General features: G+C 46.6%; 1 protein-coding gene across 1 annotated transcript in view; it reads left to right on the top strand.

The window, feature by feature from the left end:
- CELF2 (CUGBP Elav-like family member 2) overlaps nucleotides 1-15,749 on the top strand; it is a 320,350-nt gene that overhangs the window by 148,436 nt on the left and 156,165 nt on the right. The window contains 1 exon segment of the mRNA XM_077758524.1: nucleotides 8,443-8,639. Coding sequence (XP_077614650.1) covers nucleotides 8,443-8,639 — 197 coding nt within the window.

The following is a 15,749-nucleotide window of genomic DNA, read 5'->3' as shown; positions in this document are numbered from 1 at the left end:
GCACGGCTCTGTTCTGGGCATTACCGCCCTGTATTTTGGTCTCACGTTGTGCACTCTCTTTTCATTGGCCCAGAGCGGCTCCGGGGCACAAGTGACCTATTTTTCAACTCTCTCCTTCAAACCTAGCACGGTGCCTGACATAAAGCAAGCCTTCCGTAACTGTGTAATTTGGAGGAAAGAAAAAGAATTTGTGGGAGAATAAACTTGAGGTGGGTTTGACGTCAACCTGCAAAGGACAACCATCCACTTTCACCACCGGTGTGTCTTCAAGGGAGTGGCTGGTGTTGTCTGGCCACCCTGGTGGCTCCCTCTTGCACAAGTGACTCCTGGGAAAAAGATTTGAGCCAGTGGTAGAAGCAGGAGTTATTGGCCTCAAGAGGCGTGGTGCCTGGGACCTGGGGACAGAGCAGCAGACAAGATGCCCCTTATTTACATCATTTGCTGCCAGCAGGTGACTATGGGTGACATTTTAGGTGAAAATCAGTCCTCCATATGGGGAGTTCCCCACATTTGTCTTCATTTCACAATGATTCACATTTCATTTACTCGATGACACCAAACCAGTGTCTTCCCCATCATCCAGAAGGGCCATGTACAGTTACTTGCCCAGGCAGACGAGTGCATTCTGCACCACTGAGGCACAGGCAGGTAAATCAGACCAGGAAGGTACCTAGAGAGGGTGTGTGCCCAGAGCCAGTGTGCTTCCCCTCTCTGTTTTCCCATCTACAAAGTGGGGCCAGTAATACTGACCTCAGCCTTGGGGCGGGGGGACAGTTAATTAATGTGAACTCCTGGAGGACTTTGAAAATGTGAAGCCTGATATAAATCTTATATGTGGCTATTATTTCCCTGTTGCCATTTCTAAAAGTTCATCTAAAAGACCTCTCCCAATGCAAATGCCTTCTGCTCCTCTCTGAAGTCCACTGAACTATTTCTGATAAAGCACTGAACGAAATGAGTTCCCTAAGCAGGGGCCTCCAGAACCGACGCCTCGCTGCCTTCCCAGCCAGGCTTACTATATGTTCAGACTCCAGGTACCCCCTGGATGCCTCCGAATTTACTTCTTTGTGGGGGCTTTCCAGCTATTTGCTTTTTACTAGCAGTCAAGTTGAGAGAAGGTAATAAGGTTTCCCTTTTACTTGGTGAGTCCAGACGCCTGTGTTGTGTGGCCTTTTCTGCAGGAATCATTTCCTCTATGAGTCAGGCTTACATGTCACCCTGGGAAACAAATGTATCACCTGTAGACCTACATCCAGATACAGTCCAGCCTTAACTCTGGCCATCCGGCGGGAGGACGCCTGGCACAGGCGTCATCTGTGAAAGAGTTCCATGTCCTACATGTTCTTAATCAAGTATATATTTTTCCACCTTGTCAAAGCACAGAGATAAGCATAATACATGCATGTGTACCCACAGGGAACTTGAACTCTGTTCCAGAGGAACACAGAGTAATATATTTTCAATTTGACCATTTACAGAAAGGCTTTGTCCTCTTCAGCTACTTAGGGTATTGTTTGCTCCAGTTAATCTTCTGTGAGTTCACCAGCTGACCTCCAGATGTCTCACTTCAGAGATTTGGGGTCCCATCCTGTGATTGGTGTGGTCTTGACACACAGAGTTTTGGTGGTAAATGGTAACAGTACCTTCCAGGTGTAAATACAAGAATGTCATTGGTTTCATCCTATTAGTGAGACAACAGATATCTGGAGTTTTGCTAAGTTTACCAAAACCATCGAGCAGCTCGGAATCCCACCACAATTAAGATGTAGCTGCAGGGGCCCTGGGTGGCTCAGTCAATTAAGCATCTGACTTCAGCTCAGGTCATGATCTCATGGTTCATGGCTTTGAGCCCCACGTTGAGCTCTGTGCTGACGACTCGGAGCCTGGAACCTGCTTTGGATTCTGTGTCTCCCTCTCTATCTGCCCCTCCCCATCTCATGCTCTGTCTCTCAAAAATACATAAATATTAAAAAAAAAAAAAAATAGCTGTGTCAGCCTAACAGCAAAGATGCTCTGTTGAAAGGCAACCATAAAAGATGGAGGTTTTCTTCATGGTAACCCTGAAACAGTGCACTTTCACAAGGACATGACCTTCCCAGAGCTTGGGTTTGGATGACAGCTGATTCCTTTCCTCAAAGTGAGGGGCTGGGAAGGTTTAGAATAGAGGATTCTGAACGGGGCTGCATCCGTGTCTCCACTGGGTTAAATGTAATGCAGTGTAGGAAATTGTTGGTGCTGGACCCTGGGGCCCACATTGCCAGTCGATGGAGGAGAGAATTCCGTTTTAAAATTACTAAGCAACACCAACATGTGCAATGGAGAAGATTGTTAGTAGTACTTACTTGCATGTCCATCCTGTTGCCCATGCGCACCGGAAGGCTCTTGGCCAGCTTCCTTCTGACTTTGCCTTACACAGCTCAGTCTTGGACAATTTCCTGTGATCACCAAACAAAGCCTTTTCTCCATGTGCTGTTACTTAACTGCAAGTGATAAAAATAAAACCCAAAAAACGATTTCTGGGCCCTTTGAAAGAGCAGCCTGTCATCTGACTGAAATGATGGGACCGCAGTTGGAAAATTAGGAAGAATTGGCGCAAATGAAGAGAGATGGTGCTCGGGTACCAGCCCCGTCTGAGCCCGCAGGCCACACTGTACCGTGTAGGTGACACCTTGTCAGCTCCCCAGCCAGTGCCTCAATCACCTGCGAGCCCCAGGGGACTGCCTCAGAAGTAGATGGGGGAATCACCCCCAGGCTTAGGCAGCTGGTCATGTTACCTAAATTGTCTTCTCTATACATCATCCTCACAGACACGAAGAGCCAGATGAGAACTCTTCTCTTTATTTTTCAAGTGAGGAAACTGAGGTACAAGCTGGGTACAAGGTGTATTGGGGTTCCACTGTTGCTTTAATGCTGAGCCAGGACGAGACCCCAGGACCATCCAGCCCACAGACCTGCTGTCAGGTCCCTCCAGTACTGCTGTCATTGTCCTGGCCCTGTATTCTTGTTTTCCCAAAACCTCCTGATGAGATAATATTTTTAGTATATCTCAACTCTACTTAGTTTTTTGTTTTTTTTTTTAAGTATATTTGCAGTTAGAGGTATTTAATTAGGGTTAAAGTTAAAAATTGTTTCTCAGCTGCGCTAATTTCAGGTGTTTAGTAGCCACTTGTCACTGTTGGCTACCATGTTGGATTGTCCAGTTATAGAGCATTTCCACCGCTGTCCAGAGTTGAGCAGTGCGGACACAGGACATTCAAAAAAAAAAAAAAAGTGGATAAAAAGGATAGGAAAAGTAGGATTGTTTATAAACCCAGGGAAAGTTAGCTGTCTTGACATGAAACTTTTCCAAGACAAGGCATCCTTTTGTATTGTTTTGGGGTTAATCTATCTTCTGAAGGGGGCATTTTATGTCTCTTTTTTTCCAGCACTAATACAAGTACTTGTAGCCACTTTTCATTTCTTAGACCCATTTTGTAAGTTTGTTATTCTTCCTTTCCTACAGATTAAAGGAGACAGAATGCAGAAAGTTGCTTTCCAAGCAACAAGATGAAAGGATAGAACTATCCATGGTTTTGTTACCATTCTCTGGAAGGAAACCTGCAATGAACTGGGCCATGTAAAAGCTTATTGTCTTGGAATTAGTAACAATAATATGTCGAATGAATTATTACAATTTTGTAATATTGTACTGCTTAGAGGAGTGTCAGAAGATATTGCATATCCTTTGTTGATCTAGTTTTCTTTATGCAAAAATAGAGTAGGGAAGTAGGTCGGTGTCGTGCTAAAAGCAAAAAGCAAGTACTCAAATTTTTTCCCCCAAACATCATTATATTTTCGTCTTGGCTCTGAGACTGATACCACCAGTGCCTGCTGGCTTGCTACTCTCTGACTTATGGTCTGATTCCATATGGCATCTGTCCGAGAGGAGCCTTATATTTGGCTCATCGCCAATAGCAAACGCAGACTTGGCGTTCAGTGTCTTGTAGTTTGTAGGTGAGGTGCCAACAGAGATGTGTGTGGTTCTGTCGAGGGCCTGGGAGTGGCCACGGAGGCTTCAGGAAGCCTCACCCTAGAGCAACCCAGTTCATGGAAATACTAAGCAATGACAGGTGGCCTTCACATCTGTGTCCAGGCTCTGCAAACACCTCTTTTCAGGGGTGGGACATTGGAAAAGCCACTTTACCTCTGTGACTCTCAGTTGCGTCATTTCCAACACGGGGATGATAATGTCAGCTTTGTGAAGCTGTTTGCGATATTGTATGTCAAGTACCTGGCAGAGTTTTCTGGCTGAGAGTAGGCACCCCATAAACATTTGAATTTGCATCTAATTCCTGCATTATCCAGGTGTTGAGGATGGTCAGGGAATACATAGAAGTGAGCTAGTCTGATCTTCTAAGCCTGAAGTCAAATTCTAGAAAACAGAAGATCTTCCTGAGATTTGTGTTATCTGCTCCCATAATTACCCCTCTGTGAAGAGTACACCAGCTCTCCGTGGCCTCCGGCAAGTACCCCCGAAGGTTTAACTGCTGGACACATAATTTCTGGCTTCCCTAGAAATAGCAACGCGTTCAGCCTCATGAGGACAAAAGAAGTCAGTAAGTCTCTGCTAAGAATGAGCATCAGCCAGGAAGAAAGCCAAGAGTCCAAAGGAGGAGGACCTTAAGGGGCACATGGGTGGCTCAGTCGGCTGAGCTTCCAACTTCTACTCAGGTCCTAATCTCGCGGTCTGTGAGTTTGAGTCTCGTGTCGGGCTCTTTGCTGACAGCTCGGAGCCTGCTTCGGATTCTGTGTCTCCCTCTCTCTCTGCCCCTCACACTCTGTCTCTCTCACTCACTCACTCTCTCTCAAAATAAGCAAATAAACGTTAAAAGAAAAAAAGTCCAAACAAACAGAGGAGGAGGAGCTTGCATGCATTCAGGCAGAGTTAACCAGTCTCTTGTGGTACCATTAGGATCTGGGCATGGGATTCAGCAACATGGGGTCAGTGGGGCTAGAAACACCTGTCCTGCACCCAAGCTTTTGATTGAGAAGCTCTGCTGTTGTGACGATTTGTAGAATAACTAGTCGTTGTTAGATCGACTTCCGTGATGGTCATGCTCTTAGCATTTGATGGTAGTCATTGGAACAGTTGTTTGCAAAACGGCGAGTACTTGGGAAATGATGTGTACATATGGATGAGAGGGGTTCATGGATATGACCCTGTTGGGTATAGAGAGGGAGGGGATGTGGAGATGGAGACATTGTTAAGTGATGGAGAAAATGTGGCTTTTAACATAGTCTTCATGGATTGTCAAGTTCAACACTTGGCCCCCTTCTTTTCACAGATAGTAGAAAGGGTGTGTGTGTGTGTGTGTACTGCCTTTTATTCAGCAGTGTGATTCCAGGAACCCAGTAGGATTTGCCCTTGGCCTTGTCTGAGATTCACCCTGAGCTATTCACTCTCAGCCCAAGGGAGAGCTGACATAGTGTTTGGCCACATGATGGATTTAGAAAGATTTTGTGCTTCGAAGTCCATTGGGCCTAGGGTTGAATTCTCCTCTTACAATACATGAGCCAGTAATCTTGGGAAAGGAACTTACTTCTTAGATGTTTGTGTCTAGAAAATAATACTTTCTGATAGGATTGTTACAAGGATTACAAAAATAATGAAAGCAAAGCACCAGGCACCATAGGAATTGTTTGAGTCTCTATTATGAAAAAAATTGGGGTGGAGAAGAAGGCTTGTAATGGTCACTCACTCCAGTATATCAAGTGCAAGCAAGAAGAGACTTAACAGCAGAAAAAGCTAACACTTCTTGACACTTACTGTGTGCCGTGTTCGGTAATGAACACCTGACTCTGAGATGGCGTCTGTTGCTCCCATTTTAGAGATGAAGAGTTTAAGGCCCAGACTGGCCCAGTTAGGAAGCACTGGTGCCTGGATTGAGAGCCCAGGTCCTGAGCCCTGACAGCGCCCTGCCTCAGGATGATTAGAGGTCTGCAGGCATCTCTATAGGATGGATGATAGGAGAAGGGTTATAAATACATACTTACCGACATAAAGAGCAAAGGTATGGGGCCAAGCCCTCTTGTCCGCCTCCCTTCCTTTACGTGCCTCCATGAGTATTTTTCGAGGATGTGAAACTGGTCCCTCATTGGGAGGGCACTTAGGGAATGCTTGCTCTAGCCTAACTTCAGACATTAGGACTAACATCCCGGCACCCACCTCCTCCATTGCATTCACTGTGCTCTGTACAGATGAGATGCAACAGCCCTGTGTTTGGAACTTCCGTTCCCTGTTGGCTGAGACCTGTGGCAGTGCCTTCCTCTTTTCATCCTGGCTGACTGTCAGCAGCCGTAGCCACAGCCTTTCCTGTCCCAGAAATATGTCTTGCCACATTCTCCCTTCTCAAAGAGCTGTGAGCACCACATTCTGTTCTGCATGGAGCTTCACCACCTCCGCCCAGCCAGAGGTGGGTTACGGTGCTCATGAATTCTCAAAGGGTGATTGGTGAAGGAGCATAGGTGCCCAAGAAAAGATAAGCGGTCAACCTCTACTAGAAAGAAGCATTCCATTGCACCTAGATTGCTGAAAGAAGACGTTGTGCTCAATATTTTATTCAGCACATTTTTTATAACAATAAGGTTGATTACAGAAACCTCTGGAAGGGGTTCAAGTTAGTCTAATGGTTTATCTCGAGCATTAAAAAAAAAAAATTAAGTGGTAAAATAGAGGGAATGAGAAGAAGTAGAAATTGAAGCCAGGACCCTAGTGAGGAGTATTTGCCATCATTTTCCTCTCGGGATTAAATTAGATTCAGGATTTCTGCTTTCCACAGGCTTTTTGTTTGTGTAGCCATCCGGGAGGGTCTTTTTTATCCAGGACTAGCCTAGGTCCACAGCAGATTTAAGGTGCTCTGGTGCTGCTGGGCTGTTGGCTTTAACCTAATAAGAGCCCCCACTTGAGATCCTTGACTGTCTTCTAAATGATTACCCCCAAGCTACTCTGAAATGACACCTGCCATTTGCAGCGAAGTTTTAGCCCATGCAGCCCCTTTGTGGCCTTTCTGCCGCCTGGGCTGAGGGCTGGCGAATGGTCACAGACCTGGCCTTGCAGGTACCATGTCTACTGGCTTTGCACTTGTCTGGATGCATGTTATTTTCACAGGGTGAGATGCTAAACCAAGAGCACGGTACTACAGATGAAGGCTGCTCAGAGCATTCAGCCTTGTCACTTGGCAGAGTAGGTGGGTTTAGTGTGCTGGGCGGGTGGGGGCAGGAGGTGGATGAAAGAAAGAGGTAGGGGATTTTGCTTTACTATTTACTGCAGCTCAAACAGGGATCCGGATACAAAATGAATGCCTTCATCATCATATTACATGATGAGGACTTAGAATTGCAGAATTCTAAACAAGCATTCTCTCTTCCAAATGAGGGTTTTGGAAAACAGCATTAAAGAAGATTGATATGTAAAAGCTTATGGTCTTGCTCTTTGTATCAGCCCCAAATATTTACTGAAGCTAGGAGAAGAAAAGGCAGATTTTCCTCTTTTCTCTCCCAAACGTGTGATTGTTTAGAACTCAAGTGCAACATCTGGAAGTCAGATATACAGAGAGCAATTTATGGAGTGTGAAAGATTTGAAATATTCAGTGTCCTTTAGTGGGAACTCAACTTTCGAGGCTGCATTTTTCCCCCGGCACAAAGCAGGCATTTCTGAGATCTCCTTTGCCTCTCTGAATTAAACCCTTTGTGCCTGGATCCCATAAACAATGTGCTTTTTAAAGGGGAGCCCCCTCCCCGCCCCGGCCCTTTTCTCCAGTGTGGGTAGCCAATCAGCTGCGCCCAGCCGCATTGCTGGAGCACTTTCCATTCTGAGCAGCAACAACGTACTAATTTGATGCACACATGGATGCCTCGCACTCTGCAAATTCATCACCAGCATCTTGCATTAGTCATCTGACGGGCTGCCAAGTGTTTCATTTTCTTTTCATGTGACNGGAGAGGGGTGGGGGCCGGCGGGGGGTGGAGGGGGAGAATCCAGCAGAAATCCAGCCCTGCCCTTCTTTGCACACGAGAGCCAATGTGGGGCTGATAGCGCTGCGGATGCGTTGGTGGCAGCCTTGCAGAGCGAGACCTGCACTTAACTTGCAGCTGCCTCGCGAGCCGGGCTTCAAGATGTCCACGCCCCGGGTGACAGCCGGCGGGGCGCTGCCCTGTGCTCGGGCGGCGATGCTGAACAGCAGCCTGCAGTGAGAGCCCGCAGCCGCCGCCGCCGCGGAGCAACCTAATGGTGCCTGGGCTTTGTTTTAGTTCATCAAATTTCTCCGACTCATTAGGCACTCTGCCCCGTGCTCCTCTTCCTCCTCCTTCCGCCTCCCCGCCCCCACCCCCACCCCCATTTTTTTTCTTCCTGTCCCTCACCGTGCAGCCCTAACTCTGGCTCCCGGTTCCCTTTTTGACAGTAACGGCACAGCCAACAAGATGAACGGCGCTTTGGATCACTCAGACCAGCCAGACCCAGATGCCATTAAGATGTTTGTCGGACAGATTCCCCGGTCCTGGTCGGAAAAGGAGCTGAAAGAACTTTTTGAGCCTTACGGAGCCGTCTACCAGATCAACGTCCTCCGGGACCGAAGTCAGAACCCTCCCCAGAGTAAAGGTACNGCGGCCGCGCCTCCGTGCAGGCGCGTGATGGCTCTCCCGAGGTCACTTTCTAGGCTTCTCTCGGGTGGAGCAGCTGCCTCTCTAAGGAACCGTGTCTCTGAGCCTCGCGTTTCCCAAGCTAACTCTTTCCACCCCTGCCTCCCCATTATTGCCCGAGCGGTTACAATTGCATTTTACTTTTCCGTAGCCTGCGGGGACCCTGAAATGCCTTCTGAACCGTTAGTGTGCTAACGGTATTCCTGGTATCAGGAATAAAGGGCACACTTTTGAGAGGGACATCAGTTCTTGAGGTTTAAATGGGGATCCTTAAGTGAAATGTGCCTTTTCAGGCGGGAAGAAGCACCCTAGTGGCCTGAAATAGTTAGCACACCTTAAAATTGCTTGTGGTTTACGCCCTTACCGGTGGTAGGATTCAAGTGTACAACCTGCTGGTTTTTACTGCCTCCATTTTAAGGCAAGGGTGATGGGGGGGAGGGGGAGGGCCCAGTTATTAAAATAGAGAGCAGAAACCTCTTCACGGGGTGGTGGGAGCTTCTGTGTTTTGGAGTCATCCTCTGTAAGCTTCATGCAAACTAAATTTAAAATATCTTCTCTGCTGCTCCCTTTAGGTCTTTGTCGATGTTTCAGCCTTGCTTAGTATTTCTGTTCTTTCTGTTTTTGATTTATTGGGCTGTCTAACCAGGGCCCCCCGTCTTTCAGGGGATCTTGCACTTCCTTTTTCTCTGCACCTCGGAATTTCTGTCTGCCCTATTAATTGGTTTCTGTGTCGCCTCTCATGAGAGCTCCTGCAAACTCATCATGTGGCTTGTATGTATACTTCAGTTGAACCCATGAATGTTAGCACACACTTTTCTCTTTCTTACTGTCGAGGTGAAGGGCTAGGACTAAATAATCGTTAAGACTGATGCTCTGTGACTCTGAGAAATGCCGGGCTGTCTCTTGTTGTCTATGGTTGCTGAGATCTGAGCGCACATTTGGAAACCTTTGAAAGAATGTGAAAGCCCATACTCACTTTATAAGGCCGAGCAGACATGCCTTCAGATTACGTTCATAAGACTCCGTTCTCAGTCTTAGGCCATGTAACACCAAGAATGTTTTCAAAATAACTTAGGGGAATTTTGTCACCACAAATTTGATTGTCCCATAATTAAAAAATATATATATATCTGAAAATCGGTAGGAGTAAGACATCACAAATTGGGGCAATGTTGAGATGTTTGTGGATCATATTGCATTAATTTGTGTAGTATCCTACTGAGGACCAGTACAGTGTAGCAGACTAGAGCCAGAGAGTCACCAGAAAGGCCATCCCACCATCTAGAATAGCACTCATGGAAAACGAGGCCGGGGCAGCAAATCAGGAGTGCAGCAAGCATGAGTTCAACCTTGTCCAAGAAAACGTGCCTCCAGATTTCAGTGCTCAGTATTTTTCAGAACAGTCTTTGACATAGTGATCAAAGCCCATTTATTATTGCTTGAATACTTGGGTTTTAGCTTTCACACATGTCTTGCCTTAGCCAGAAAGATCCTCCTTTCAGTCAAGAAAGTGTGCATGGTCTAGTTCTACCATTTTCTCTCTCATCCCCCGTGTTCCTCTGAGCACTGTCCTTACCAGGCTACATTTGAGACTATACATTTTGTTAATTTCATTCACTGAGTCTTGTAACAAAATCCCTTTAAATAGTTTAAGCCCAGAGTCTTGGAGGGGCAAGGAGGCCCCATGAAGGAGTGAACTTCTTTGAGCACAAGCGCTCTGCACCAGGCCCTATTTTAGGATTTCTTTCATTTCGTTCTTGCCAAAATCCTGAAAGTAGTTGCTCTTCGTCACATTTTACAGATGAGAACATTGAGGCTCTGTGAAAAAAGTTGAGAAACATAGCCCAGTTGACCCAGCTAGTCAGTGGCAGAGTAGGAATTGAGGCATAGCCCGTCTTCATGTGCTCTCCCTCCGTGTGCTCACTTCACTCGGATGAGGCCTCAAACCAACCTCATTCTGTTCCATTTCGGGGTGTGGGCCAGGGACGTTCTCCTTTATCTAAATGCTCCCCGAATGAAAGGAAGGAATCCTGCCCTTCACAAGCAAGGTTGATTTGGTTCCTGCCTTTGTTTATTTAGTTTGGACACTCATGGGTTTAGATTGTACATCATTCCCACTCGTAGTATCATGGGATAGAAGTTACAGATGAAATCATTCAAATCTTACCTTTGGAAATATAGGTCAATTCCCACTACTGTGAACTCCAAATCTCACATCAAATATTGCTTGAAGTACATGGACTGTCAGCCAAAGCTTGAAAGGATTTTTGTTACACAGATTTTTCTGTTGTAACGGTATTTGTTGTGATGGGATTTGAGCTGCATGATGACATTCCCCTCAGAGGATTACAGCCCTTGGCCATGCACACACAGAGCACAGCTACCACTCCTCTTCCGCCGAGCCCATGTGCTCCATACGGTATTTTCTGGTACATGCATACAGTAGGACCTCACATTTACATTGGTCCTGACTTTTGTCAGCAGAGTGTAGTCATCGTGTGTTCCCAGGGCTGATGTCACATCCTCAGAAAACAGAATTTTGGATGCTCTCTCTGAACACGGTCTAAATGATCTAAGTAGGGCTTTTGGGGTGGCCTTGATTCATTGCCTCAATGACCTCAATAGTTCTAAGGACAGAGACAAAACCAGGTTATTCCCTAATCCAAGTGAATTAGATTTTTTTCTCACATTGCACCTGATGTTCTGTTTAAGTCTCAAGTAATAAAAACTTTGTTCTTTTTTTTTTTTTTTTTTTTAATCATCCTTTAAGAATTAGAGCCTGAGCTGTCCGTGCCTTCTCCCTGGTAGTGTACGTGTTGACTAGGCAGAGTCCACAACTCTGGGAAAGCCGGCTGTCGTACCTACTAGGACTCGTGGAGAAGATGTTTTATTCAGTAGTTATCAGTCAAGTCTATGGGTGGTGAGAAATACCACCTAGTAGTTAAGGGCATTGGTTTTGAAGTCAGACAAGCCCCTAAATTCAGTTTCTGGCTCTACCACTTCCTGGGTGTTGGCCTTTTCTCATGTTTCTAAATCTCGTCTGAGGGTAGACTGTCCAGTAGGGTTGCCCAGATGAACGTACATGCTTTGCCCAGAGCTGGGACATAGTAGAAGCATGTGTGCTGAGGGTTACCCTTATAATTGTTATTGTCCTCACTGTCCCCAAGAACTCGAAATCTAATAGCGACAGTGAGGCCGGTGCACAGGTAACAGTAATGTTGAAGAGCATGGGATAAAAGCAAGAAGGAGAGGAGCATATTTGAACTCTGGAAGTCTGGTGTGGGGTGTGGGGGGTGATGAGTGATGGGCAGCTCTGGAGATAGGAAGACATGGTGACTTCACCAAATCCTGAAAAAGAAAAATAGGATTTCAGTTAAGTAAGGCCCGTGTTGAACACTGCAAGTGCATGGACTGGCCTGATCGCAGGTGTGGGGGTGAAAAATGCGGGCCAGGTCCTGGGCACTGTGAGTCCTACCAGAACTTGAAAGAAACATGAAGCATATGAAATGAAATGGAAGAGCGGGGAGGTCATGACATCTGGAAATAGAAGCTAGAGCCAGTTCTCAGAAGGCCTTCATTCTCAGGCTAAAATACTAGAATTTTTTTGCCTAGACAGTTGAGGGTCAGTGAAGGCTTTGTCAGCACGGGGAACAGAGGAGAGGCCAGGAAGCTGGTGTAGTGTGTCGGCTGAAGCACATGGGGCCTGAGCAGAGACGCTAATGGCTGTGGCCATGGAGAAGGGGGTCCCGAGTGACACAGCCGTGAGAATGTTGGAAAGAAGGGGACTTGATAACTGAATCGAGGCGGGGACGACCAGGAGGACTTTGGTCTCACTAGGAGAAGTGGAAAAGCAGTCAGCAGGGAAGGGACAGGAAGGAGAGGAATATGGAGTCCAGGTTGGATTGTGTTGAGTCTGAGGTGTCACAGAAGAGTCGAGAAGATGGGTGTGGGCCAAGGAAAGCCACCGACGTGGGTGTCTGGGAGGCCGTGAGAGCATTTGAGAAGGGTGGTGGCCACAGACTGTAGGTTTAGATGTGGGGCTGTGAGTAGCAGCCGCCCTTCCTAGGAGTCTGGCCATTTTTGTGTTCAGCACAGGATGAGGAGGTGAAGCCAAAGGACACACTGAAAGCATCAGGAAGACAGGATCAGAGTCTTTGAGGAGACCAGGAGCGGCTGAAGAGCACACGAGAAAGGGGACAAGGGGACCTCATCTGAGGTGGCAGGGCAGTTAAAGGAAGTAACAACAGATCAAATTTCAGTCTAATGGAGGGAAGCAGACAGCACCAATGCCCTCAGTCTTCTCCGTAGACAGCCCGTTCCTGAGGGGGCTGGTGGAGTAGAAGACAGAAGGAAACAAAAAAGGTTTAAAACGACTGCCTTGGAAAATCTGTAGAGATTTTGGGAGAGATCTCTGAGAGAAGAGCAGGGTTGCTGAAGAGCTGGGAGACTCTCCTCACACCAGGATTGTGTGGCTGTTGAGAGCAGGGCGCCGAGGGTTGTGGTTGTGTGAGCGAGCAGAGAGGCGGAATCACTTGTTGCTGGAGAGGGTCACGAAAGGTGTTGGGTGTGTCAGAATGTTCTCTGAGACCTAAGATAGGGAAGCTGGTAAAGGCAGAGGGTTGGCCTCTGGCCTCGGGTTGGCCATTGGGAAGGGTGTATGTGGACGACGTGGCAAGTGCAGGAGTGGTGTTGACGGAGCCTCCGCTCCCCCAGAGCCTCCGCATGTTGGTAAACTGGGTTCCTTGGATCATTGCTTTCCTGATATTTCTGTTATTGTCAAAATTATAACCCAGGCCCATAGCACCCTGAAAAAGCCTACTGCGTGATGAAGGCTAGTTACATTTTTCTAAGTTCAGGTGTTAAATAGTATTAGTTAATGTTGTTAAGTTAAATGCTTGTTGTTCTGATTTTACAGGAAGAAAAACTGAGGGGTCTATGCTAAGTAACTAGAAGGAAACCATTGAACATTTGAAAGTAGAGGATCAAACCAAGCCCTGGGCCCTAACCTAATGCCTCAGTGGTCACATTTCTCTCCCTCTCCTCCCTCCCCACCCCTGCGAATTCTCAGCCAAATGAGAGCTAGAAACGGGAAGTGGCTTGTGTAGACTATCTCTAAGTGCCACAGGCCTGAAGAACAAAACTTCCTTTTTTCTTGAAATGTGCTCCAGGGTCAGGTCATGGTAGAGCTTCTCTGCAGCTGTGGCTCCTCCAATCCTAGAGCCCAGAATATTCCGGGTGGAACAAAAAGCAAATTGAAGGCGCCTCTGAGAAGAGCTACTACATTTCAGAAGAGCAGTTCTTGTAGTGGCTGTGGTGCTGGTGCCATTTCGTCGTCTTGGTGGTCTGGCCACAGTGGCGGGTGGCCCACATGGCGGCTGACTCGACCCTCACCCCCTCCCGTTCAGTCTTTGACTATGACACTCTTAGTCACTCCTTCCCTTCTGAAAGCCCCTACTTCGGTCTGCAGGAATTCATTAATAAAATCTAAACTGGTCCTAATCCCTAGGAGAAGGGTGCCAGGCACCAGGACCTAATGTTACCCATTTCAGACTTTGATGAGAGGAAGCCTTGTGTCTAGAACATTCTCCCATGATAGGTTGGAAGGAGAGCAAGCCCCAGGGCTTACAAGATACTTAATGCTATTTTATTCTCTCCAGCTCGTTCAGAGAATGTGTCTCAGTGTCTTTAGCCCTAACACAGCGGTGTCACCTACCAGGGTTTGCGTAGTCCCTGAGAGCACAATTGCGCATGCTGCCGGAAGAGGCTGAAGAGAGGTGCCACCTTACTGACCTGTAATCTTTAAAATGTGAAAGGCTTGCAGAGAACACCTTTCACCTTTGACCTTTTTATTAAAGGAACCCCATTGGAGGACTCGGGTGGGAGCATTTTCGTGTCTCATGCCTTTCCTTTCTTCCTCAAAGAACTCTTGTCACAAGCTTCCCTTAAGTAACAGGAATGGACGTGGAACGGTTTATTGAAGCGATGGGCATCTCGAAATCCGTAATTGAGAAAGAATTCAGAACGCAGGAAGATGAGCCAATTTTACATTTCAGCGCACACACTGGGGATAGGATTTCTGCCCTCCATCTCTTGGAAATGAGGGCTGCTGCCCTAGATTTTTTGGGACAGCCCCAGTTTTGATAGTGCTGTCTCAGTGGCCCACAGGAAGGATCTCTCATCCTGAATTAATTTTACGTTAACAGAAATCACTGTGTAACTTCCTGTGACATCTTTTCATTGTTGGCTGACTGAGTCCTAAAGGATAAATTTAAAACACAGAATTTTTATATTCATGCAGGCAGGGATCCTTATCACATCCCTGGGAGAGGTGGGCTCATTAGTTTTATCATATGGCTGTGTTAAAGATTTCACAATTCAGGTTTTTAATGGAGTTTTAAACTATTTTGACTTAAACAGACTGCACCCCCAGCACTGATTGAGATAAATTAATGTTCAATTAGCCTCCATTAAGTTAGAGTGAGAAGGAATCCCTTTAAATGCCCCCTACTCCAGTGCTGAGACTGGACTGTGCTGGTCCAGCCCGGCTCTGAATTTCTGTTGCTTATATCAAAGGGTAGCTTCTCCCCTGGCAGATAATATCTGTCCTGGGCATGTTTTGATCCTTATATCTCTGTGGAGAGAAAAAGAGGAAGAAAAGGAAAGAGGGAGACACACTGGACACACGGAGCCAATATCAAAGAAGAAAATCAATTACTTAAGGCTGCTTCTGACCATTTTGTTTTCTCCTCCTCTGTATGGAACATCAGCTGGTCCCCAGCCGACTTGTCCCTGGTAGATATGCCTTCCTGGAATTAACATAGCAAGAGAATAAAGAAAACAGGATCTGGATGAAAGGAGAATGGATATTTAGGGGTAGAAATTTACATGAGAAGTAAACCCAGGGCCTCATGGCTTACATCTGTTAGGATCCCTCCAACACATGTTTACAGGTTGACTGAAACAGCTAAATTTAGATGATCTCACAATTTGCAAATTGAGTACATTTATAGTTTGCCTGCCCGGAGGTCTTACTTGCCTTTTTATTTGCCCCCCCCCCCCCCCAGAGATA

This window comes from Crocuta crocuta, unplaced genomic scaffold (genome assembly GCF_008692635.1).
Source record: "Crocuta crocuta isolate KB4526 unplaced genomic scaffold, BGI_CrCroc_1.0 scaffold32, whole genome shotgun sequence".
NCBI lineage: Eukaryota > Metazoa > Chordata > Mammalia > Carnivora > Hyaenidae > Crocuta > Crocuta crocuta.
This window is presented reverse-complemented; position numbering and strand designations above follow the sequence as displayed.